Source organism: Erpetoichthys calabaricus, chromosome 3 (genome assembly GCF_900747795.2).
Source record: "Erpetoichthys calabaricus chromosome 3, fErpCal1.3, whole genome shotgun sequence".
NCBI classification, from domain to species: domain Eukaryota; kingdom Metazoa; phylum Chordata; class Cladistia; order Polypteriformes; family Polypteridae; genus Erpetoichthys; species Erpetoichthys calabaricus.
Window position 1 is genome coordinate 49,131,608 of NC_041396.2, and position 25,209 is coordinate 49,156,816.

Below are 25,209 nucleotides of genomic sequence, written 5' to 3' on the forward strand. Positions count from 1 at the left end.
AAAGCTGTTTATGCAAAAGCAGCAAGTCTCATGTCCAACCCTCAAAACAAGCCTAGGCAAAACCGTCTGTGTCTGTCACAATAGCAGAATACCCACGAGCATTACAGAAATCTGTACAGGGCCATTCCTAGACAATCTTATGGAGCTGATTCTTCAATGTGTTTCTAATTTGGAAAGTATGTGCTTCCTAAAACTAATCAATCCACGGAAATTTGATGAAATGAGACAGGTGTTTCCTGAGGAGGCACTCCAAAGTGTCCTGAAATGTTATGGCCTTTTGTTTGATTCAGGGAGACTGAGATCTGAACACAGAGTCTTATATTCAAATCGTGACTTGCAGGGCAACAGGGGTACGCTGTGTGATTTCTTGGTGTTTTTTAAAGACATGGAGTTGGATAGTGCAATGATAAGCTGTACAAGCTATTGTCTTTAGTGGAAACAATTGGAGCTACGTCAGGAGGAGTAGAGAGGAGCTTCTCCTGCTTAAAACGAGTCAAGTCGTACAACCGCAACACAATGGGGCAAAACTTTTTAAGCAAACTTGCTCTGGTGGCCATTGAGAGAACACTGGTCACGTCTCTGGAAAAGACCCCAGTTGGTATGTCAGGGTCACATGCCATTCTCTACAAAAGGAATGAAGGGTAGAATTTACATAGAAAAAACCTGATGCAATAATTGATTCATGTAGGATGGTGAAAAACTTCATTTCATGTTTCATATTTTTCACAGATGCGGTAGGCTGACGCCCTGCCTGGGATTTGTTCCTGCCTTGCGCTCTGTATTGGCTCTGAATTGGCTCCGGCACACACCCGTGACCTTGTGATAGGATATAGTGGATTGGAAAATGACTGACTGACTGACATATTTTTCACAGAAAATATTATGAGTTTATCAACCAAATCCCAATTCTATTTGTTGTATTTTTGGATGTTTTGTAAGTATATTTAAACATGTTAATCTTTTAAATTGATCTCCTCGGCACACTTTTATATGGTCCTTCACAGTAGGAGTCACCATTTTGACTTTGGCTAGCTGTACAAAGCCAAATATTTGCTGTTAGGAGCAAAAAAAAAAAAAAAAAGCAACTAAGCTAGAGCTACGTTATTATGCAATGTTTTTTCTTGAATAAGATTTTAGTTTAGTGTTTTAGTTTTGACTTTAGGATACTGATGGTTCATTTGGTACTTGGCTTATTCTCTGACACTTTGACCTCTCCCTTTAACCTGTTCCATCTCCTGATTCTTTCCTTAGTCTCCATAATTTTCTGTGTTTTCTAGGTTTTCATAACAAAATGAACAAAATAAGTAAAGAAATATTTGAATAATTTTTAGAAGGTTTTGCAATACCCAAAGGCCCATGTAAAAAAATAATTGTCACCAATTTCCTGATGTTATTATCAATTTGCATCTTATCTTACACGGTATTCTCATATGGTGACACAGGTTGATAAAATTAGTACTTGTCAAGGCAGTCATTATTTTTTTTTGTAAGAGGACGTCATTTTAAGTTAATAAAAATAGCTACCAACACAAATCTGGATCTCTTGTTTCCTTCACAATTGTTAGATCAGAACCCCCCTATTCAATTTATTGTCAATAGGTTTAAGTTATATATATTATTTAAATGTTCTTTTTTGTTACTGGGATCTGAAATTTCCTTTTTTAAAAGGAAGCAAAAAATGTAAACAAACATGAATAATAAAATCAGGTAAACATTCCATAAAGTACAGTAGATGAATGTGTCACTAGTCTTTCAGAATATGAAGGATAACAAAGTAAATAAAACTTTATTAGTTCAGCTGTTTCCTGCTCTGTGCCCAGTGCTTTCTGGATAATCTCTCGGCCCCCCCGAGACTCAGGAATGGATCAAACAGGTTTGGTAACATTGGTCTGCACCAAAATCCTCCTAAGCAAAAAATATTAAATATAAATTAAGGCGTACTGAATCCATTTCTGAAATTGGAATTTCTCTACCACAAACTGATTCACCAACATGTAGGGATAAGTGAAAAATACTGTTTTGAAAAAAAAAATCTTGGTTATTTTTTTTAAATAAGTGACACTATGGCATAAGTATATTTTTATGCTGAGAATGTTATTTGAAGTATGCTTTGAGCTGAAAATAGTTAGTCTTCCTTATTCTTAACATTTTTTGCTCTCAAGCAGCTTATTTTACTCTATTACTAGTCCTTCAAAATATCCAGGAATTTATATTTAAAAGGTTAGAAAGATTCCTTTTTATTGTTCAGAAGAGATAAAGTTGTTGTTTGGATATTTTCTACATAAATATGCAAGGTTGGGTTGATGCATCCATCGTCTTGACCAGATAATAGGTAAGCAAACGGTTAAAGAGAAAACACCCTTCATTTGGTGGGGAAATAAAAAGCATGTGCCTTAGTTTTCTTGGGAATTAAGTGAAGATGTAAATAGAAGTATTGTAACGGTTAATACAATTATCAAATTCTTCATTCATTAAGGTAAAACATATTTAAAGAAAAATATTTGGAAATATGTGTCCATATAAACCAGTATGTGAGATTTCCCCTTATAACAGGAAGCTTGGGTATTAAAATTTAGTCAAACTACAAGCAAAATAATAAATAAATAAATTCTGTATATTGCAAAATAGACTGATTTGTTTGAAAACTATTTTGCTGAGCCATAAACATTTTATTTGCAACAGGGAACCTGAATAACACATGGCATTTAACAACATCTAACATGCAGTAAATGCCTGTTTAAAAAGATATTTTTTATGTATTGTATGTAAAGATTACATATACTGTATGCTTTTGAGTCTTTCTATTGTTTTTTTATTTTTAAATCAGTATCATAATTCTGGCCATTCTCCCATGACGACTACAGTATAATGAATATATTAAGATGTAATTCTTTCTATGAAGTTTCTTCAATATAAAATGATTCAAACAAAACAAACAGCACATAACAGTTAGCTGAAGTCTATCCTGGCAGTTTTAGGTCCAATGTAAGAAACCATCTAATCCACTGAAGGACATACTCAGCCGTCCTTCTATTTTCTGTCTTACTTAATTAAGTGTAGGGTCATGGGTGAGTCTAACCTACCATCATGATGTGTAAGTTAGGAGTAAAATCTGCATGGAGCACTAATCCAATTGAGGACATACCTCTTTACATCCCACATCTATGTCAAGGAACATATTTTTGGAAGGCTACAAAAAATGTATGCAGTATTGAAGGTTCCCAAGTGCACATTGATCTCCACAATTTTAAATTGACTAAGTTTGGAATAATAACAACTCTTCCTAGAACTGGGTACCCAGCCAAAGTGAGCAGTCAGGGATGAAAGGTTATGGTAAGAGAGGTCATCAAGATCCCAAAAGTCACCTAATGACTAAACTCCGGAGATACAAGGGTTTTATAGGGAGTGTCATTGGCTTCTTGGGTGCATATAAGCCCAAACTCTTGGTTGACCACTGGTGCAAAATTCTGTCTATCAGGGTTACTCGTCTTGAATTTATGGTCCTTTGTTCAGATCTTGAATCCATAGCATGCCTTAGAGAGAGATGTTCCTGGCTGTTACATGGTCTGGAATCAATTATCTTATAAGATAAGTCTGCAGATACTCATTCAGGCAAACTGAGGCTTTTAGCTGCAGCGATAAGAGCATTTGCCAACAGTTTGCTAAGCCAGGATTTGGATTACTGCCTGGCAAAATGGATAATGCCAGTCTGTCCTACAGCTTGGTTGTGGTAGCATCAGGGTTTTTTAGCAACAGAGACTGGGAGACTAAACAGGGCTGAGGAAAAGCTGAATGGAGCAAAGTACAGTACAGTGATATTCTTAATGAAAATCTGTTCTTGAGAACTCTGGACCTCAAACTGAGCAGAAGATTTACATTTCAACAGGACAATGACCCTAAGCACAAAGCAAAGACAGGAATGGAGAGGTTTTGGGACAGCTCTGTGAATGTGTTTGAGTGGCCCAGACAGAGCCCAATCAAACATCTCTGGAGAGACCTGAAAATAGTTGTCCACTGATGGTCTTTATCCTACTGACAGAACTTGACAGGATTTGCAGAAACGAATGAGAGAAAATCTCCAGATCCAGGTGTGAAAAACTTGTCATATCAAACTCAAGATGGCCGCAGGCTGTAATTGTTGCCAAGGGGGCTTCAAAGAAGTACTGAGTAAGGGGTCTGAATATTTGTGTCAAAGTGATATTTAATTTTTTTATTTTTTAGCAAACATGCAAATATTTATTTTTATAATAATTTTTTTTCACTTTGTCATGCTGGCGTATTGAGTGTTTTTTGATGAGAGAAAAACTAATTTAAATGATTTTAGCATAAGGCAGGAACATAGCAAAAGATTTAAAGAGTGAAGCAGTCTGAATACTTTCTAAAAGTACTGTATGTTTGGAGTTCAAATATGAGTATTTTCTGTAATCACTTTTCTAAGGAATTGTTTAAAATACAAACTGCCATATTCTTTAGAATTGGATTAAAACAGTTTATTTTCCCCTAGAGGTGTAGCTTGTCTTCAGACATTATGAACAAGTGAACACTTGGAGTGCCAGATTCTTCATCATGTTAAAGATATCGTAAACTCATTCCATGAAAATAGTTTTTGAAGATTGTTGGTGATCTGAAAGAAAACATTAAACCAAAATATAATAAATACATATCAACTTATAAAGATTTTATAAAGATATTTCAATATGCATACACATTTGAATTTGTACCATTTCTGGAGATAAGAACCTGTATACTAAACGTTTTTACTACTGTGTGGTGTGCAGTTTTTTAAATGCCTATTTCTACTGAAATAAAGTAGTCCTGAAAGTTAATTAAATTGTAAGAAGTATATCATAAAAATTAAGTGATTTAAAAACAAACCACCAACCATCGCCAATATCATGCTTCTTGTTTGCTCATCCAATGCAACGAAACTGCCAACTGATATTTCATAATGAAGACTCACACCACCTGCAGGAGAAAACACGAGGTTAGAAATGTATACCTGTTTGTCTGAGGATTCTGGTTTCATTAATAAATGAAAACTTATTTGGCAATTACTCTAGATCTTAAGTGTTTTAAGATTGTGGAGATGTTTAAATGAGCCATAGCCTTAGAGTGGTTATTGACAGCTACTGTGTCCTGGTTCGAATTGTGACCAGCTAATTGTCTATGTTAAGTTTACATGTCCTCCCTGAGTCTACATGATTTATCTCCAAACAATTTTGCATACTTCCACATTAACAATGACATGTGGAGTTAGCAGCTCTAGCTTGGCTCATTATGAGTATGTGTGTGTGTGTGTGTGTGTGTGTGTTATAAGGATCCCTCAATTGCTTGGCACCCCATGCAGTGTTTGTTCCTGCCATTTTCTCAGCCAGTCACAATCACTGAAGTACTGTGTGTCCAAAACTGAATAAAAGGTCAGAAAATGAATGACTGAATGAAGGAATAAATAAATTACCTAAAAGTTGTGATGATGATGCTAATAAGATTTTCTGCTGACAGAATATAAGACTAATAGATCACAGAAACATTTTAAAACTGACATGAAGGAACCTGGCAACTTCAGTGGAATGGAGAGGACTTGAAACTTTGAGACACAAAACGGCACTTAGAATATTATACTGTAACATGCCATTATTAACAAGGAATTTCACAAGATCAAGAACTCACTTGTAGTCACAGTGATTGACACAGGGTCTCCTTGTGTCCCATCTTTTGCTATAGCACTGACCTGTATTGTGTGAGTGCTAAGAGGTAGCAGGCCATTAATCGTGAGAAAACGCTCCTGCACAAACTTAGAACTTGAATTACCACTGTTGCTCTGAACAACATTATAGCGAATGGCATTTCCAATAGGTGCATCCCAGTAAAGGAACACAGCAGTAGCATTAAGGACGACAGCACTTAAATTCTGAACAATGTATTGTCCTGTAAAAGAAAAAATGATGAAAAATTACTACTGATGAATGTTTAGTGTTTAGAAACATTTTAGTTTTAGTTTAAACTGCACCATTGTATTATTTAAATCTGAAGAAACCCTGGAATTGAGTCCAGGTTCTGTGCTTCCATATTTTGTCCCAACCATAGATTATAAGGACTGCAACCCAGCTAAAAAGGGAACAGAAAAGGCAATGCGTCTGATTAGGTTTGTACATCTAAGGAAAACATTCAATAAACAACAATGTCCAATAAACCTCTAGAACTGTAGTCTTACAGAACAGTGACTATATATATTTTAAAACAGTGTCCGCTAACTGCTCCCTCCTGTACTCTATGCTGTGCTTAATGGTTCTACCATTCCTTGAAAACTGAAGAGACTACAATGTAGCTGTCGCAAAATATGTGTGTATATATATAAATTTAGTGTTTGAATTTGTAAAATATATTTGTAAATTATATTATAATCAATGTATTTGTACATAAGTTTGCAAAGTTGGTCTGAACGGAAGGGCGCAGTGGTCACATGATAAGGTCGGAGGTGGAGCGGAAATGCACATAGTGACACGCTTAATGGACGCTGAGCTGTTTAGGTTTAATAAGATAAGAAGAAGTGAAGTATCAGAGAGACTGTGATAAAGACTCCTGAATTTCTGGTCAGAAAGCGCACACGGTATGTTTAATTTGTTATCTTGACACCTGCGTAATTCATTAATTGTTTAATTTACTAGTTTTATTGTATTTTAGTTTTTCACGGTGTTTGAGAGCGGTAAAGAGAGAGAGAGAGCAAATAAATACTCTTTAAACATCAGTCGGAGCGTGGTCTCATCTGTACCAGAAGAAAACCTTCGGGAGCAGCTACATACAATGATATTGTGTTTCTTTGCAGTTATAATAAATGTAAAATGGTCAGCTTTATTATAATTGTTATGTAATTATTTGACATTTGAATATAATTAAAAAAGGTTTAAATAGAAATGTTTTCTTTACATGACTTCAAATACTGTAATCCTGTGACCAACCATGCTTGATCCAATAAATAACTTTAAAAACTGAATTGCTTTACAATGAACTTGGTTACTTTTCACATATTTAATACAGTCTGCCCATTTCTGATATTTCTAATGGGGGTTTTAAAAAACATTCAACTTTACAAATTAGTCTTCCATGTGCTTAACATGCACCTTAACTTGCATTTCCAGTTTTTGAATAAGGCATCCATCCTCTAAACCATTTTTTCAATCACAGAGTTTCAGGGAGCTGGAGCCTACTAGAGCAGCATTGGATGCAAAGCACAAAAAAACCTGGATGGTATGACACATGTATGTAAACACATTCATACACAGCGCCATGTTAAGCTTAATAACCACTGTCTACCATGCCTTAAATCAGATTAAACATCATTTAGAAAATGAAGATGTTATTCCATAATCAAAAATGACCAGCAGATTAAAATGTTTATAATAAATCTTATTTGTGCAGGCTCATGTGTATGGAATACTATTTGTGGCAAAATGAAATAAATAATTGTGTGCAAAAGTACAGATAAGTATACTTATAAACTGCTCAGAAAAATTAAAGGAATACTTTGAGAACACATCAGATCTCAATGGGAAAAAAATCCTACTGGATATCTCTGCTAATATGGACTGGGTAATGTGTTAGGAACAAAAGGATGCCACATCGTTTGATGGAAATGGAAATAATCAACCTACAGAGGGCTGAATTCAAAGACACCCCGAAAATCTAAATGAAAAAATGATGTGGCAGGCTAGTCCATTTCATTTTAGCAACCTAAAATCGTACTCATTAGTTTTTATGGCCCCCACGTGCGGACCAGGGCATCACTGAGCTCCTGAATAGTCTGAAGTGCAACCTGGTGGCATTGAATGGACCGAAACATAATGTCCCAGAGGTGTTCTATTGGGTTTAGGTCAAGCAAGCATGGGGGCCTGTCAATGGTATCAATTCCTTCATCCTCCAGGAACTGCCTGCATACTCTTGCCACAAGAGGCATTGTTGTGCACCAGGAGGAACACAGGACCCAGCACCAGCATAGGGTCTGACAATGGGTACGAGGATTTCATCCCGATACCTAATGGCAGTCAAGGTGCTGTTGTCTAGCCTGTAGAGGTCTGTGTGTCCCTCCATGGATATGCCTCCCCAGACCATCACTGACCCACCACCAAACAGGTCATGCTGAACAATGTTATAGGCAGCATAATGGTCTCCACGGCTCCTCCATACACTTTCACATCTGTCACATGTGCTCAAGGTGAACCTGCTCTCATCTGTGAAAAGCACAGGGTGCCAGTGGTGGACCTGCCAATTCTAGTGTTCTATGGCAAATACCAATCGAGCTCCATGGTGCCGGGTAGTGAGCACAGGGCCCACTAGAGGACATTGGACCCTCAGGCCACCCTCATGAAGTCTGTTTCTAATTGTTTGGTAAGAGACATTCCCATCAGTGGCCTGCTTGAGGTCATTTTGTAGGGCTCTGGCAGTGCTCATCCTGTTCCTCCTTGCCCAAAGGAGCAGATACCAGTCCTGCTGATGGGTTAAGGACCTGCTATGGCTACCAGCTCTCCTAGAGCAACTGCCTGTCTCCTGGAATCTCCTCCATGCCCATGAGACTATGCTGGGAGACACAGCAAGCCTTTTGGCCATGACAGATATTGATAGATAGATAGATAGATAGATAGATAGATAGATAGATAGATAGATAGATAGATAGATAGATAGATAGATAGATAGATAGATAGATAGATGTGCCATCCTTTAGAAGTTGGACTACCTGTGCAACCTCTGTAGGGTCCAGGTATCACCTAATGCTACCAGTAGTGACACTGACTGTAGCCAAATGCAAAACTAGTGAAAAAACAGTCAGAAAAGATGAGGAGGGGAAAATGACAGTGGCCTCCACCTGTTAAACCATTCCTGTTTTGGGGGTCGTCTCATTGTTGCACCTGTTGTTAATTTCATTAACACCAAAGCAGCGGAAACTGATTAACAACCCCCTGTGCTACTTAACTGACCAGATCAATAGCCCAGAAGTTTCATTGACTTAATGCTATACTCTGATTAAAAAGTGTTCCTTTAATTTTTTCAGCAATATATATATATATATATATATATATATATATATATATATATATATATATATATATATATATATATATATATATATATATATATATATATAAATTGTGACAAAAGAGTAATTAAATAAAAGTCATCTAATTATCATGAAAGTCATGTAACTGTTATAAAATACAAAATGTTAATTTATTATTATTACAGGTTTTATTTCATAACGGTGTCTTTAGGATGTAAGAGGAAAACCTGAATAAGCATGAGGAAAATTGATACAGACACTGGGACAATGTGGAGATCCGCACAGAGAGTGTTTGGCTAGGGGTTCAAGCATAGGACTCTGGCGCTGTGAGGCAGCAATGATTACCTCTTTGCTTCTCTTAAGATTTTCCCACTCTGGAAAATGTTATTTTATCTACATCTGATGTTGTGCCAGGGTATGTTCCCTGTCATATATTTAGTTTCTTTTTCTGCATTTTCTTTGTTTTTTTGTAAAGAAGTATTTTTTTGGGTATTCATTGTATTTATGCATTATTTGTTACTATTGTTCTGTTTATTCATTATTCACTATCTATGCATACTGGATTTACTTTGTGTCAAACAAGCAGTTGCTCATGGAGTCCCCAGTGAGGCACATTACCTGCATTGTGAGGCAGTGTCACTTAAGACACTATGGCCATGTGGCGCGATTCCCTGAGGGTGATCTGGCTTACTGAGGACCCAAGTGGCTGGACCAGGCTGGGTTGATGCCCACGTAATACCTGGCTGCGACAGATAAAGGGCTATTTCCAGAGAGTGGGAGTCCACCGCATGTCTGCCTGGGGGGTTGCCAGCTGGGATCTCAAGCTGTTTCATTGTGTGGTGGGTGAAGAATCACACTGTACCAGTGCATGCTACCCAACCTGATCTGACCTATCTATGTATTAACTTTTCTCCTGTGTTTCCAAGGATTTTGTTGGTGGAATCCCAAGATGTAGGGAGACACTGATGTTATAGCTGAATGACTTCCCACAGCCTATATATTTTGTGGCTGGAGACCCTCACCCTATATATTTGGAGGATGGAGAGTAGGTCCTTTAGTTGTTCATTGTCATCAGAAGAGTACATAATTGGGAATGTCAATTTTCTTGTTTCTGGATTTTTCTTTCTTTTGTGTTTATTCTCAAATAAATTTAATTTACGATTTGTTTTACTGTGAGTTCCTTTTGGGGCCATTGCTCTACAGCCAAGCCATTTTCCTGGACAAACATATTGTGACAGTCTGAGCCTTCAAATCAATGGACGAAATGATTCTGTCATCAGATTGAACAGCCCAGCACAGAATCTACTATAGAATGCACAGGACAGGTAGGAGGCCTATTGGCCAAGGTCTCTAGGACAGTGACTGTGTCTGACTTTTGACTTTTTAAATTATAACTGACCATTGATCCCTAGAGGTTTGTTTTATCCAGGGATGTTGCCGAATGGAGTTTTAGTTTTTTTTTTTTCTTCCGTGGTCAACTGGCCATAGTGAAATGATAATATCATTGGACAGATATTTCTGGGCTCCATTTAATCAGCTTTAAAGGCCATGTTTTCCTGTCTGTTTAAACAAATCTGTGTTTTATGTGTACTTATTATGTAATATGTAATTTCTAATGTTTGTATTTGTATTTACCTCTTAACTTGCCAGAACTCAATGAAGAGTGCTATACAAAAGTAATATGAATTAAATTAAAGTAGATTAAAAATGTCTTTCATCATTCATTTAATACATATATATATATATATATATATATATATATATATATATATATATATATATATATATATATATATATAAGAAATGATTATTTAAAAAAATCTAACTTTCAGTTATTAATACAAAAATACTTTTTGCATATTTAGGATATCTGGCACTATCCTCAATACAATACATACAAATCCCAGAGGGACCATGCTAGCTTGATAAAACATATGAGAAAAGTTGATAAATCATTGACCAAGATTTTTAATTTACTTACATAAATCTGTTATTAAGAAAAAAACATTTTGGTGAAGCAACAGAAAATGCATCACAAGCACTTTAAAGTAAGAAAGACCTATACAACTATATGAAGTGATGAAATGAGTCGAACTATTAAGCAAAAATTAAGATTTTTCTTCTGTGTGTAATGAAGGATCTATATGATTTATGGACATAAAATGACTATGATGGATGGAGTGCTTTTTCAATCTTTCTTTAAATTTATACTTTTGTTAATGTGAAGAAAAAAATATGACAATTATCTTGTAATAAACAAGAACAAAGTAGAATTTTGATACTGTATATACACCAAACTACATACATACATACATACATTGCATATGAACTGAAAGATCTTTAGGATTACTTAAAATCTGATAAAATGTATGAACTAATTTTTATATTAGAAAACTGAAAAGATAAATTACAGTGATACATATACTGTATGTACATTTTCTCATCCATTATAACCTTTGTGTCTTTTTCAAATAACATTGAATCTTTATGCAATAGACATACTTAACTGCTGTTTTGTAAAACCTTAACTCCCAACATAACCACTGCCTTGTAAATATTGTGACCAGATGGGGGTCTTAAAATGATATTAAAGTCACATAAAGTCAGTTTTTCAATTGAGGATCAGCCTCTCCCCCTCACTTGCTGGTCAAGAGTCCTGTCTTCATTTAAAAAAATTACTTCAGTGAGGCTTTAGTTTCACGTTTATGATATACACAGAATATTTTAGAAGTAACTATTTACTTATATCTCAGCAGAAAGGCATGTGTTTTGCAAATTTAGAGCATATTACTGGATAAATTTACTTGTGGAACAAATTTGTTTTTTTTTTTTCATGTATGTTATTCACATCATTTGGTATTGTGCAGCTTTGGTCAATATTGGCTTCTATTACATCATAATTTTTTTTCTTTCTATTCCGCATGAAAACATGAAATTAAAAGTTTCAGGTGGAATATTTCTTCAAAAATCTAATCCTGGGAGTACTTTAGCTGCCACTCCAATCTGGATGGAAGCACTTCCACTTCACCCTTGATTCCACTGACATTTTGACATACCTTACATTTCCCAGCATCCTCCATGGGACCCTGAAGTATAGAAGTAAAATATTTCTGCTGCCCCCAGGAGACTGGGGTAATACACTGTAGCTTCTTTTGAAGCAGTCTTCGACCAAAAAGCTGTCAGCATGACGTCCCAAACACATAAAGTCTTCTCCACTGAGATATATACTGCTGTATATTTCCTGCTTCCATTTACACAATTCATTGTCAAAGATGTCAACTTTATTGAACAGAATGCAAAATTAGGTTTATTTCAGTCAATAGCTTATCTACAGTATGTGTCTTGCTTTATAGTGGTTTTAATATTAAGCTAAATCTACATACCTGGTTGAGCTGAAGAAATGAGAATAGTTGCTGAGGAAGTATCAGTAGTCATACTGGAAGATGGCAGTACTGGAATAGCAACTGTTGTATTTGGGAAAGCAGTAAAAAATGTTCCCTTTGTGGATGATGACGAAAGAGTAGTATTTGCTGCAGTAGCAGGATGAGAACTTGAAGATGGTGATGAAATTTTATTAGCTAAAGTAGCTGCATCTGCAGATGATGAGGGGAAAACACTGGTGTTTGTAGCTATTGCAGTTTCAGAAATAGTACTTGCAGGTGTTACTGAAAAAGCACTTAATGAGGAAAATGCAGTATTGTCAACAGTTGCCAAAGTGGTGTTTGTGGATACTGATGTCACAAGACGACTTGGAGAAGTTAATGAAGGACTAGTAGCAGCTGACATTGCTGAAGACACATTAATTACTGGTGAAGATGATTGCAATGTTGTATTTGATGAGAATAAGGCCATGTTTGGAGAAGCTGTTCTAGGAGTGTTTGTGGTTGTTGATGATGGTAATAAAGTAGCACTTGTTACACTTGTGAAAACACCTGTATTGAATGAGGATGAAAAGAAACTGTTTGAAATATTTGTTGGAACTGTATTTGTAAAGGAGTAGGAAATGGTATTGAAAGTTGTATTTAGTAAAGGTGTATTGGTATATTGTAATGTTGCAGTTGTTGAAAGAGCATTTGCAGTAGTATTTGTAGTAGGGCTAGTTTCAGCAGATGTTAAAGCACTTGCTGTGGATAATACCGCTGAGCCTGATGGTGTAGCAGAATTTGGAGTAACTGCTATAGAAGTGTTTGTGCTTAATGAAGATAAAGTAGGGATTGGTGTACCTGTCATAACTGTTCTAACTGGGAATGAAACCGAATAGTTAGTAGAATTTTCAGAAACTGTGTTTGCAGAGGATGATGAAGCTTCAGTGAATATTATATTTGGTGAAGGCGTTACTTTCAGTGTTGCTGTTGCATTTGCCAAAAAACTAGTTGGTGTTGTTGGTGAAATAATAGTTTCTGCACTTACTGCAGAGTTTCTTGAGGGTGATAGCGTTGTGTCTGATGAGAATAAGGTCATGTTTGAAGAAGTTGTCCAAGAGGTATTTGTGGATGCTGATGATGAAAGTAATGAAGTAGCATTTGTTGAAGTTTTTAAAGTGTCCGTTGTAAAATGGGATGGAAAGGAATTATTTGAATCAGTAATCGGAACTGTACTTGCAGAGGCTGAGGAACCTGTAGAGAATGTTATGTTCAGTAAAGCTGAACTGTTGTACTGTGATGTCGCAGTTACTGTAAGAGCAGTTGTAGCATTTGGTGAAGTTGTCATTTCAGTAGATGTTAAAGCACTTGCTGTGGATAGTACTGCTGAGCCTGGTGATGTAGAAGAGTTTGGAGTAACTGCTATAGAAGTGTTTGTGCTTAATGAAGATATAGTAGGGATTGGTGTACCTGTCATAATAGTTCTAACTGAGGATGAAACCGAATAATTAGTAGAATTTTCAGAAACTGTGTTTGCAGAGGATGATGAAGCTTCAGTGAATGCTATATTTGGTGAAGACATTACTTTGGATGTTGCTGTTGCATTCACCAAAAGACTAGTTGGTGTTGTTGGTGAAATAATAGTTTCTGCACTTACTGCAGAGTTTCTTGAGGGTGACAGTGTTGTGTCTGATGAGAATAAGGTCATGTTTGAAGAAGTTGTCCAAGAAGTATTTGTGGATGATGATGATAAAGTTAACGAAGTTGCATTTGTTGACGTTTTTAAAGTGTCCGTTGTAAAAGGGGATGGAAAGGAATTACTTGAATCAGTTATTGGAACTGTACTTGCAGAGGCTGAGGAACCTGTAGAGAATGTTGTGTTCAGTAAAGCTGAACTGTTGTACTGTGATGTCGCAGTTATTGTAAGAGCAGGTGCAGAACTGTTGTACTGTGATGTCACAGTTAATGTAAGAGCAGTTGTAGCATTTGGTGAAGTTGTGGTCATTTCAGTAGATGTTAAAGCACTTGCTGTGGATAGTACTGCTGAGCCTGATGATGTAGCAGAGTTTGGAGTAACTGCTATAGACGTGTTTGTGCTTAATGAAGATATAGTAGGGATTGGTGTACCTGTCATAATAGTTCTAACTGAGGATGAAACCAAATAATTAGTAGAATTTTCAGAAACTGTGTTTGCAGAGGATGGTGAAGCTTCAGTGAATGTTATATTTGGTGAAGACATTACTTTGGATGTTGCTGTTGCATTCGCTAAAAGACTAGTTGGTGTTGTTGGTGAAATAATAGTTTCTGCACTTACTGCAGAGTTTCTTGATGCTAATAGTGTTGTGTCTGATGAGAATAAGGTCATGTTTGAAGAAGTTGTCCAAGAAGTATTTGTGGATAATGATGATAAAGGTAACGAAGTAGCATTTGTTGAAGTTTTTAAAGTGTCCGTTGTAAAATGGGATGGAAAGGAATTATTTGAATCAGTAATTGGAACTGTACTTGCAGAGGCTGAGGAACCTGTAGAGAATGTTATGTTCAGCAAAGCTGAACTGTTGTACTGTGATGTCGCAGTTACTGTAAGAGCAGGTGCTGAAATGTTGTACTGTGATGTCACAGTTAATGTAAGAGCAGTTGTAGCATTTGGTGAAGTTGTGGTCATTTCAGTAGATGTTAAAGCACTTGCTGTGGATAGTACTGCTGAGCCTGGTGATGTAGAAGAGTTTGGAGTAACTGCTATAGAAGTGTTTGTGCTTAATGAAGATATAGTAGGGATTGGTGTACCTGTCATAATAGTTCTAACTGAGGATGAAACCGAATAATTAGTAGAATTTTCAGAAACTGTGTTTGCAGAGGATGATGAAGCTTCAGTGAATGCTATATTTGGTGAAGACATTACTTTGGATGTTGCTGTTGCATTCGCCAAAAGACTAGTTGGTGTTGTTGGTGAAATAATAGTTTCTGCACTTACTGCAGAGTTTCTTGAGGGTGACAGTGTTGTGTCTGATGAGAATAAGGTCATGTTTGAAGAAGTTGTCCAAGAAGTATTTGTGGATGATGATGATAAAGGTAACGAAGTAGCATTTATTGACGTTTTTAAAGTGTCCATTGTAAAAGGGGATGGAAAGGAATTATTTGAATCAGTTATTGGAACTGTACTTGCAGAGGCTGAGGAACCTGTAGAGAATGTTGTGCTCAGTAAAGCTGAACTGTTGTACTGTGATGTCGCAGTTATTGTAAGAGCAGGTGCTGAACTGTTGTACTGTGATGTCACAGTTAATGTAAGAGCAGTTGTAGCATTTGGTGAAGTTGTGGTCATTTCAGTAGATGTTAAAGCACTTGCTGTGGATAGTACTGCTGAGCCTGATGATGTAGCAGAGTTTGGAGTAACTGCTATAGACGTGTTTGTGCTTAATGAAGATATAGTAGGGATTGGTGTACCTGTCATAATAGTTCTAACTGAGGATGAAACCAAATAATTAGTAGAATTTTCAGAAACTGTGTTTGCAGAGGATGATGAAGCTTCAGTGAATGTTATATTTGGTGAAGACATTACTTTGGATGTTGCTGTTGCATTCGCCAAAAGACTAGTTGGTGTTGTTGGTGAAATAATAGTTTCTGCACTTACTGCAGTGTTTCTTGATGCTAATAGTGTTGTGTCTGATGAGAATAAGGTCATGTTTGAAGAAGTTGTCCAAGAAGTATTTGTGGATGATGATGATAAAGGTAACGAAGTAGCATTTGTTGACGTTTTTAAAGTGTCCGTTGTAAAAGGGGATGGAAAGGAATTATTTGAATCAGTTATTGGAACTGTACTTGCAGAGGCTGAGGAACCTGTAGAGAATGTTGTGTTCAGTAAAGCTGAACTGTTGTACTGTGATGTCACAGTTAATGTAAGAGCAGGTGCTGAACTGTTGTACTGTGATGTTGCAGTTAATGTAAGAGCAGGTGCTGAACTGTTGTACTGTGATGTTGCAGTTAATGTAAGAGCAGGTGCTGAACTGTTGTACTGTGATGTCGCAGTTAATGTAAGAGCAGTTGTAGTATTTGGTGAAGTTGTGGTCATTTCAGTAGATGTTAAAGCACTTGCTGTGGATAGTACTGCTGAGCCTGATGATGTAGCAGAGTTTGGAGTAACTGCTATAGAAGTGTTTGTGCTTAATGAAGATATAGTAGGGATTGGTGTACCTGTCATAATAGTTCTAACTGAGGATGAAACCGAATAATTAGTAGAATTTTCAGAAACTGTGTTTGCAGAGGATGATGAAGCTTCAGTGAATGCAATATGTGGTGAAGACATTACTTTGGATGTTGCTGTTGCATTCGCCAAAAGACTAGTTGGTGTTGTTGTTGAAATAATAGCTTCTGTACTTAGTACAGAGTTTCTTAAGGACTGTAGTGTTGTATCTGTTGACAATATTGTCATGTTTGTAGAAGCTGTTCCAGTCATATTTGTGGATGATGATGATAGTAATAAAGTAGTATTTGTTGAAATTTTTAAAGAGTCCGTTGTCAAAGGGGATGGAAAGGAATTATTCGAATCAGTTGTTGGAACTGTACTTGGAGAGGCTGAGAAACTGGCAGTGAACGTTGTATTTGACGAAGTTGAACTGTTGTATTGGGATCTTGTTGTTATTGTAAGAGTAGTTGTAGTACTTGGTGTAGTTGGGCTTTGTTCAGCAGATGTTACAGCACTTGCTGTGAATAATACTGCTGAGTCTGATGATGTAGGAAAGTTTGGAGTAACTGCTACTGGAGTATTTGTGGTTAGTAAGGTTAAAGTATTGTTTGGTATACCTGCCATAATTGTTGTAATTGGGGAAGAAATAGAATTATTTGAAGTATTTTCAGAAACTGTGCTTGCAGAAAATGAGGAAGACTGAGTAAATATTGTATTTGGTGAAGGTGTAATTGTGTGTGGCGCTGTTACATTTCTGAAAAGAGTACTTGGAGTTGTGGGTGGAGTAATAGTTCTTGTAGTTACTATAGGGTTACTTGTGGATGATTGTGTTGGATTTGTTCCAGAAGTATTTGTGATTGATGATGGCAGTAATAAAGTAGTACTTGTTGAAGTTGTTAAAGTGTCTGTTGTAAAAGGGGATTGAAATGAATTATTTGAATCAGTTGTTGGAACTGTACTTTCAGAGGCTAAGGAACTTGTTGTGAATGTTGTGTTCAGTAAAGGTGGATTGTTGTATTGTGATGTTGTGGGAGCAGTTGTAGTACTTGGTGAAGTTGGACTAATTTCAGTAAATGTTATAGCACTTGTTGAGGGTAATACTAGTGAGTTTGATGACATAGCAGAGGTATTTGTTAATGCCAATGAAGATGATATGATATTTGTTGTGATTCTTATAAGTGTGCTTGGGTTTTCTGATGAAACAGTACTTATGTTTGTTGCTGTTGGCATTGTACTTGTAGGTAATGAGGCAGTGACTGCAGCTGCTTTAGTGGTTGAAAATGAAGTCTGAGATAATGCTGATAATGAAAATGTAGAGAGTGAATCAGAGACTGAAGAAGTAGTATTGGTCAAATTGCCTACAGAACAGAAAAAATATATTTAGTTTATGTTCAAGTAAAAGTGCAGAAAAGTTAAACATCTGTTGTTCAAAAACAGCACAGTAACGTAAAATAGTTAGCTAGTCAATTTTTACCATAACCTTATTGACATTGAAAATATAGTCAGTGTCAAATTACTCAGCATCTTAGTTTTTTCTTTCTCTGTGTTTCCCACTGTTTCACTTTTTTTTTCTGATTGGTTGCATAGTGAGTTCAGGCTTTTGCTTTCTTTATTTTATTGAACTTAGAATAAGTCAAACATAAATCAATTAGAAATACAAACAGTACAATATTCCAAACATTTTGAAGCATTACAGCTTAATTAATAAACCATACCATTATCAGGGTCAACAAGTCATGTAACATTAAATAAAAATAGTAATAATAAAAAAAACAGTAAAATAAGGCAGACTTCTGGTAGTCTTATGTTAGAATAATGTTAGCATTCCTAAATTGTGAAGATTTGCACTGGTTTTTACAAGAAAAATGTGAATTTTCTAAGTTTAGATAATACATATTGCTTTTCTATAGAGTTTTAGGGGGAAGGTTAGGATTCTTCCAATTATTCAACGAAAGTTGTTGCACAAGCAATACAGCGTAGGAGTTAATCTCATAATCTCATTCAATGTGGTATTACTTCAAACAATAACTTTAAAGGATTAAAAATAACTAGCCGACGCCCGCCGTAGCATACGGCTGTGTAAGAATAGGAATGGAAAACGGTGAGAAAGGAATTCAGAAATCAAGAAGAAATAAATACTTATGTAGAATTTCCGGCCAAGCAGGATTACATGTGAAAGTGATAAATAAATCAGGCTTTCCAAATTTACGTACTATGGCCATGGAATCCTGATAGTTTTGTTGCATGTATCTTGGACATCCTGGAAATGTGGACGGTAATATGATCATTTTGCCTACACATACATTGTTATTTCCAGCGTTTGCTTGCAGTACGTCAAATAGTCCTTTGTATTGTTCCACGCGCAGATCTTGTTGATGTAATCTGAGATAGTTGAGACGCGCACCCTCTGTTTTAACATACGCATATACGATGTACTGTTGGAATAGTTTGCCGCTGGAGTGCAAAATACTAAATGTATTCCTCATTGCTAATCTGTACGCATAAAATCTGCATTGAGTAAACCTTATTCGCTTGGCGGTTCTTTTATCCTTTATGTTTTAAATCTGTGTGCCAGCCAATTTCTCCGTAAGGGAATAAAAGTGGGTAAACCATAGGATCGCAATTCATATTGAGCGTGGAAATCTGTTTACAGGAGTTGCCTATGGGATAGATGCAAAGGTCCCTTTCGGCAGGCGTTTCGCCATCTTCTCCGACGAAAATCGCTGCAACATCGGTGTGACATGTCGGGGCATTATATCGTCATAAATCCTGCCTAGGGTTTTCATTGAAAACCATTCGTACAGATGCTTTTGGATTGGACTGAGCGATTTCATGCATGTGTTTGCATGACTTAGCGACGGGGTTGATGGTTCTGAGGATGGAATATAGCTGGAGAAGTAAATTTTCGCAGCATGCAGAGTTTGCTTTATTTTGTAAGCGTACTTCAGTAGCTTGCGCTGTGTCAAAAACATACAACTGTCCATATCCTGGAGAGGTAGAAGTGTTAGCATATAGTGGAGAGATTTGGTGATAAATTTTCCCGTGTATTTTAAAACAGTATGGTCCGGGGCCAGGAGGTTGAGTTATCTGTGCACCCATGGAAGCAAACGCTAGAGAAGAGTTGTATTCTTGAATGTGTTCACGATAATTTTTAGCTTCTGATGTTTGCTGTGTAAGAAGCTGTTGTAAAGACACAGGTGGCTCCCGCAAAGGTGGTAAAGCTACTGTACCGTTGTGGCAGCACCTCGAGTACTTGTTGGATGTATTACGCTCAGCAGGCCAGTATAGTGCATGACATGGAAGAGGACGAATAGGAATCGACATGGAAGCAGGACGAAGCAGAAGAGAAATATATATAAGATTTTGTGAATCCAACAACATCTGGTATCTATCTATCTAAATAAACAAATATTTTCCCCAAAATGGTTTTAGTGAAGAATAGATGAACACTGAGTCCATTGAGTCTGTTAGTTAAGTGCCAGCAAGTTGCCTCTGTTTTTTTGAAAGCTGTCATATTTTCTGTTTCACCTTGTAGCTTCTTTTAGGATGTATTCTTAAATTGGCTCCTAAGGAATGTAATGGGAAGCACCATGGCTACTGATTGTTTTAATGGATGGAATTTGCCAGTGGATTTTAATTTTGTTTTTATGTACTTGCTTATTTATTGATGACTTTTTAACCTTCACTTATTATATGTTTTTTTTATGTATTATGTATTGAATTATTTATTTATTGCAGCACTGCATTTTTGCACCTTGGGGTTTTGAACTCCTGCTTATTGGAATATTGTAATAAGTGTATAAGTTTAATATGTCACTGTGCTCTGCGCAAGTATATTTTATAAATCCACTTTTCTTTCTACTCACATGCACAGTTGACACTGAGCCAGAATTAGCACAGGGGCTCATCATTTAGAACTGTTAGGCAAGCATTATAAGACAAGACAGATAGACACAATGGTGAAATGGGCAGTCAGAATGAGGACCACTGTATACTATTTTTGTGTGTCAGTGTCAGCACGAAACTGTATTGCCTTGTTTGGAATGGCATGATTCTCCTAAGTCGGGGCCTGCACATAAAGAACAAGTGTAAAGCCTTGAAACATTGCCTGGCACACATTTGAAGTAGACGGACGGATGGAAGATAAAGTCATCTGATCCTGAAAATCCCTCTACTGTGTGATGAAAATGGCAGACTCTACACATTGGGCCCCCACTCCCGGACTGGGTTCTTGCCATTGGCTTCCTTCATCTGTTGTGCAGAGTAAGCCGTCATTAAACAAAGCTAAGTTATTTCTCCAATGTGATTTCTTGCTGCCGTATCACTAAGGTAGGGGTATCACCTTTTTATATTATATCTATATAGATTCAGGTTATGTAACACACTGCAATTACTAAAGAACTAATTCCAACAAGGGAGCTAACACCCCCTGCTGGATACAAATATATCAGCACTTGCACACTTTGCACCACTCTTTCTTGTTATATGTCCTCATTACATGACTCATCCTGGTCATGATTATTGATGGTCCCCGGTTATAGGGTTATGGCAGCAGCAGCAATCCCAGACTTTCACATGGGGGTGTAGCAAAGTGCAAAATAAATTAACAAAAACAGGATCCTGGCTGACTCACCGTATTTTTTTTTACAAGATTTTTTTACCCCAGTCTAATGGATGGGCTGTTTTGTGCTCCTGCAACCTATAAACTCAGAAAATTACAACTCTTCTTCCTGTATATTTCACTACACTGGTCTTATATGCTCCCACCTGATGGTTCCAAAGGCTAGAAGGGGTTTTATGGCTCAGCCATGCAGTACTTCAGGGTGGATATTCTGAATCAACCAAGGAAACTCATGGGGTTGTCCTCCTGGCACTTACTCTAATGTCTCAGGTGCCACTGAATTTCTGAATCTCGGATTTTCATTTAAACAACAGGTTTAACCCCAGCTTACAGGCCCAATGTCTCTATAGTCTTCATTTGAGTGCTTTACTGCCCAAATCCAGTTTTGCAGTACCTAGGCACAGTTACATTATCAGGTGTAATCAAGTCTCTTTCCACAACCTATGTCAGTTTTTTTGCAGATTTCCATGACCTTTTTTTGAAAAGTTGCTTCTTGTTTATGTCTTGAAAGCACATTTCTTTATCTTCTATTATTGTTCCTGTGCATATAATTCACATTTAAATGAAAGTGTTCTGTTGGATTATCTTGATTGATGCCTGTGATCATTTTGAAGACCTGTGAAAGGTTCCATGTGCTACCTCTGTTCAAGTCTAAAAAGTTGCCTGTGTCATAGAAGACACAGTTTGGCGGTCACCCCAGCTCGGTGGATGGTTCATTACTGGGACAAGAAACCGTGATAAAGGAAGGATATTGATGGACAGGCATCCCAAACGGGTTGGTTAGTCATACCTTTCCCAGTTGGGTGGCCATTAAGAGGGAAGGACAGAGGAATACAGCCTCCCCGGGCTATGTGTTTCCCCAGTGCATTGGCTGGCAGTATCCCTCGGGTATGGCTCCTGATTGGGTACTCACAGGTCTGAATGGGAGTTGTAGCTGTGCTGGGCAGACCTGTTGGGGTTCTAGGGTGCCGCTTAATGGAGTTGCTGGGAGCAGGCTCCACTGTTACGAATAGGTTCGACAGGACCCAGAAGTGCTTCTAGGGTTCAGGTTGAAAAGTACCTGCTCTGCATCATCCAGAAGTCAGAGATGGGAGATGGTGGACAAGGCTTACTTGGAGGAGAGTGGAGATGGAAAAGGAAACAAAAGAACTGATTATGACAGTGGGTAAAAATTACTGCAACTACTAGTATCTGACCGATTAGATGGTATCGGGCAAGAAAAAAAAATACTTTTATGTACTACAGCAGTGTTATCACAAATATCTGGGACAATACTGCAGGGTGTCACCTGACTGATAGGTAGTGTGTAGCTCCTTGCTGCTTCCCCAAACATTTCTTATAATGGCCTTGCTATCAAAGAGCACATTCAGGGAAGGCTACAAACATAGTTCTGAGGCTCCTTGATATGGCATTTAATCATAATATACAGTATGTGCTGTCTATTAAAACAATAACCCACAACAAACCCACAAACTGAACAAAATTCTTCTTTGGACTCTCTGCTGGCCATCTACAATATAACAAAATGTTACAAATCTGTGTATACATGTCCTGTCCCTATGAGAAATCTGATTGGTCAGTTTAGCTTAAGTGTGATTGGTCAATTTGGCTTCAATTTAGAGACACATAGAGGAGTAAAGGCATAGGAGGCTTGCTTACAGTGAGATAATTGTAATTATAAGTACAAACAGTTCTACTGGGAGTACTTGATGGATTAATTGAGTGCATTTATAGCTCTTAAAATAAAACTGTTTCTGAGCCATGAGGTCTGTGCAGGAAAGGCTGTGAACTGCACTGAGAGTTACAACTCTAAAGCAGCTATGGTATTTGGAATAGTGTGGCCATTCCATGTGCCATTATATTGTTACAGAATGATTACAAACAAGTGTCTTAAATATGTAAATGATTTGCAATTAATTTAGGTGTAATTGAATAAATCCCACGTTATAGACTCTAAACAAGAAAAGGAAACTACACAGAAACTGTAGCACTGCTTTGACGCAGGTGCCGCCTGTTTGCAAAACCGAGCAGAAACATAATGGGGGTGCTGCCATGAAAATGTGTGTGGTTTTATGCCAAGTTGAGTTTAACAAATCACAAAGTGAGCATGGAAACAGATATATGTTTATACATGAAGCCCCTGGACTTGCACTTCTGTAATCAAAGCACACTGCCATATTGTTTGTCGCTTAGCAGAGGTTAGACCTACTTTTTTAAACAATATTTTTTACTATTTCCTCTTCATTTACTCCATAAATTTATTTGCAATATTTCATCTATTGTTCACTTTTGTAGTTTGGCTTTGTCTTTGTTGAAAAACATTTTGGTTTCTTAAGAACACAGCATCAAGTAAAAATCAAATTTCCATCTCGTAAAATTATAAGAACTGTATAAATTCTTGTACTGAAGTCTTCTCACCATTCCCAAGGTGGTGACAGGTTACACTGATCTTCACTTATGATAGTGTATGTCATTCTTTTAAAGAAAACAATGAGAGTCGCTCATACTCTTATGATCAGAGCACACTCATTTCAGCAAATTGTTTTTGTAGATGACAGTCTTTCAACCTAAGCAACTAGCCCTCACATATTTGCCATGTTTTGGATTTTTTAAATTATTACAAAATAGTTGTGGCTGTAGAGTAATACAGTACCTCCACTTAAAATTTCAGTGCCTAATCAAAAATGAATTACTATTATATATTAAGCAAACAACAAAACCAATGGCAAATTAGGAGACTAAGATACTTATGATATGAATTTTACTTTCAGAACACTTGTAGGTAGAGTGACTTGCTTAGTCACACAGTGGGTAAGAAGTAGAATTTGAACCAACAACCTTGGGATTTGAAGTCTAGTGAACTAGACACTATGTCACATTGTCTGACAGAATTCTCATGAGATAAATAGTGTAATAATAACAACAACAACAACAACAACAACAATAATAATAATAATAATATATTTTATTTACATAACACATTTCCCATTTCTTAAGCTGAGCTTTAGTGCCAATTAATATGATTGAGGCAACTTGTGAGTTGACCAAATGTGATGTTTAAAGAAAGGACATTTCTGTGTATTATTATTAGGAAAAAAAAATAAAAGCCAGTAGGTGGAGGGTTAATATTTGAGAATGGAATAATAAGCGAAGAGGCTAATTTCCTGAGTAACACTATTACAGGTTATTTTTGATAGCCATCTACAGGTTGTAGATATTTACCTGTCTCATAAAAGAGACACCTGCTTTGAAGATCAAACTGCTTTGATTGATATCTCATCAACAAATAATAGTGTTATAACAGAAATAGCTGCTTCCTTATAAAATGTTTGTATTTACTTGGTTTGAAAATTAACGTGTTCTGGGGATATTCGTCTCTAATCAATATAAAGTGGTTCTGTATAAGTACTTCTTGATACTTAGCAATAGGACACTTATTTAGCCAATGTGGATACACTATTGGTAAACAAAGGAAACTGATATGTACCATTGTTTAACTAATCGACATATTGATCTAGGCAGAGACTGAAGCAGTTACATACCTGTTGGCAAATCAGAATACTGTAAACTCAAGTAAGGTCAGAGATTCCTAACTGCTTCCTGGTTCTTTTATGCTTTCAGGTAGAAGATCACATACCTACAAGTAGCCTGACTAAACAGTATTACAGAAAGCAATCTAATTTTTAATGACATTTAGAATAACTGTCAGAAACGAGTAAAGCAGATAAACAATAATTTTCTCTGTTATAACAGAAATGAAAGTAATCTCATTTTTACAAGGAAACATTTTCACATTTTCTACAGCACATGCATCCTGTTCCTCCTTCTTCATGGAAGGGCTGAATCTGCCCTTATTACACTGCAGACATATGGAAAGCAGCATGTCACACGTAAACAAACATTTTAGTAACCCATTTTGGTTTATGATGAACATTTTAAATTGTAACTTGAAACAAAAATCTCTTTGTTGTGCTTCAGGTATATGTAAAAATAA

At 36.7% G+C, this 25,209-nt stretch overlaps 1 protein-coding gene across 6 annotated transcripts in view; it reads right to left on the reverse strand.

Moving 5' to 3' along the window:
• Positions 1-4,475: 4,475 nt before the first annotated feature.
• Positions 4,476-25,209, reverse strand: part of LOC114649283 (uncharacterized) — a 282,139-nt gene continuing 261,405 nt past the window's right edge. Inside the window, exons 1-7 of one of the 6 annotated variants that reach the window (XM_051925482.1) lie at positions 16,318-16,864; positions 15,592-15,660; positions 14,208-14,277; positions 12,436-13,241; positions 5,671-5,928; positions 4,883-4,965; positions 4,476-4,624 (exon numbers count right to left, since the gene is read on the reverse strand). In XM_051925482.1, the coding sequence (XP_051781442.1) occupies positions 4,565-4,624; positions 4,883-4,965; positions 5,671-5,928; positions 12,436-13,241; positions 14,208-14,277; positions 15,592-15,660; positions 16,318-16,864 (1,893 nt within the window). In that variant the 3' untranslated portion in view covers positions 4,476-4,564. Of the gene's footprint in view, positions 4,625-4,882; positions 4,966-5,670; positions 5,929-12,435; positions 13,276-13,884; positions 14,175-14,207; positions 14,278-15,198; positions 15,661-16,248; positions 16,865-17,571; positions 17,953-25,209 lie in introns of those variants that run through there. The other 5 variants (XM_051925480.1, XM_051925481.1, XM_051925486.1 and 2 more) reach the window with 5 other exon arrangements.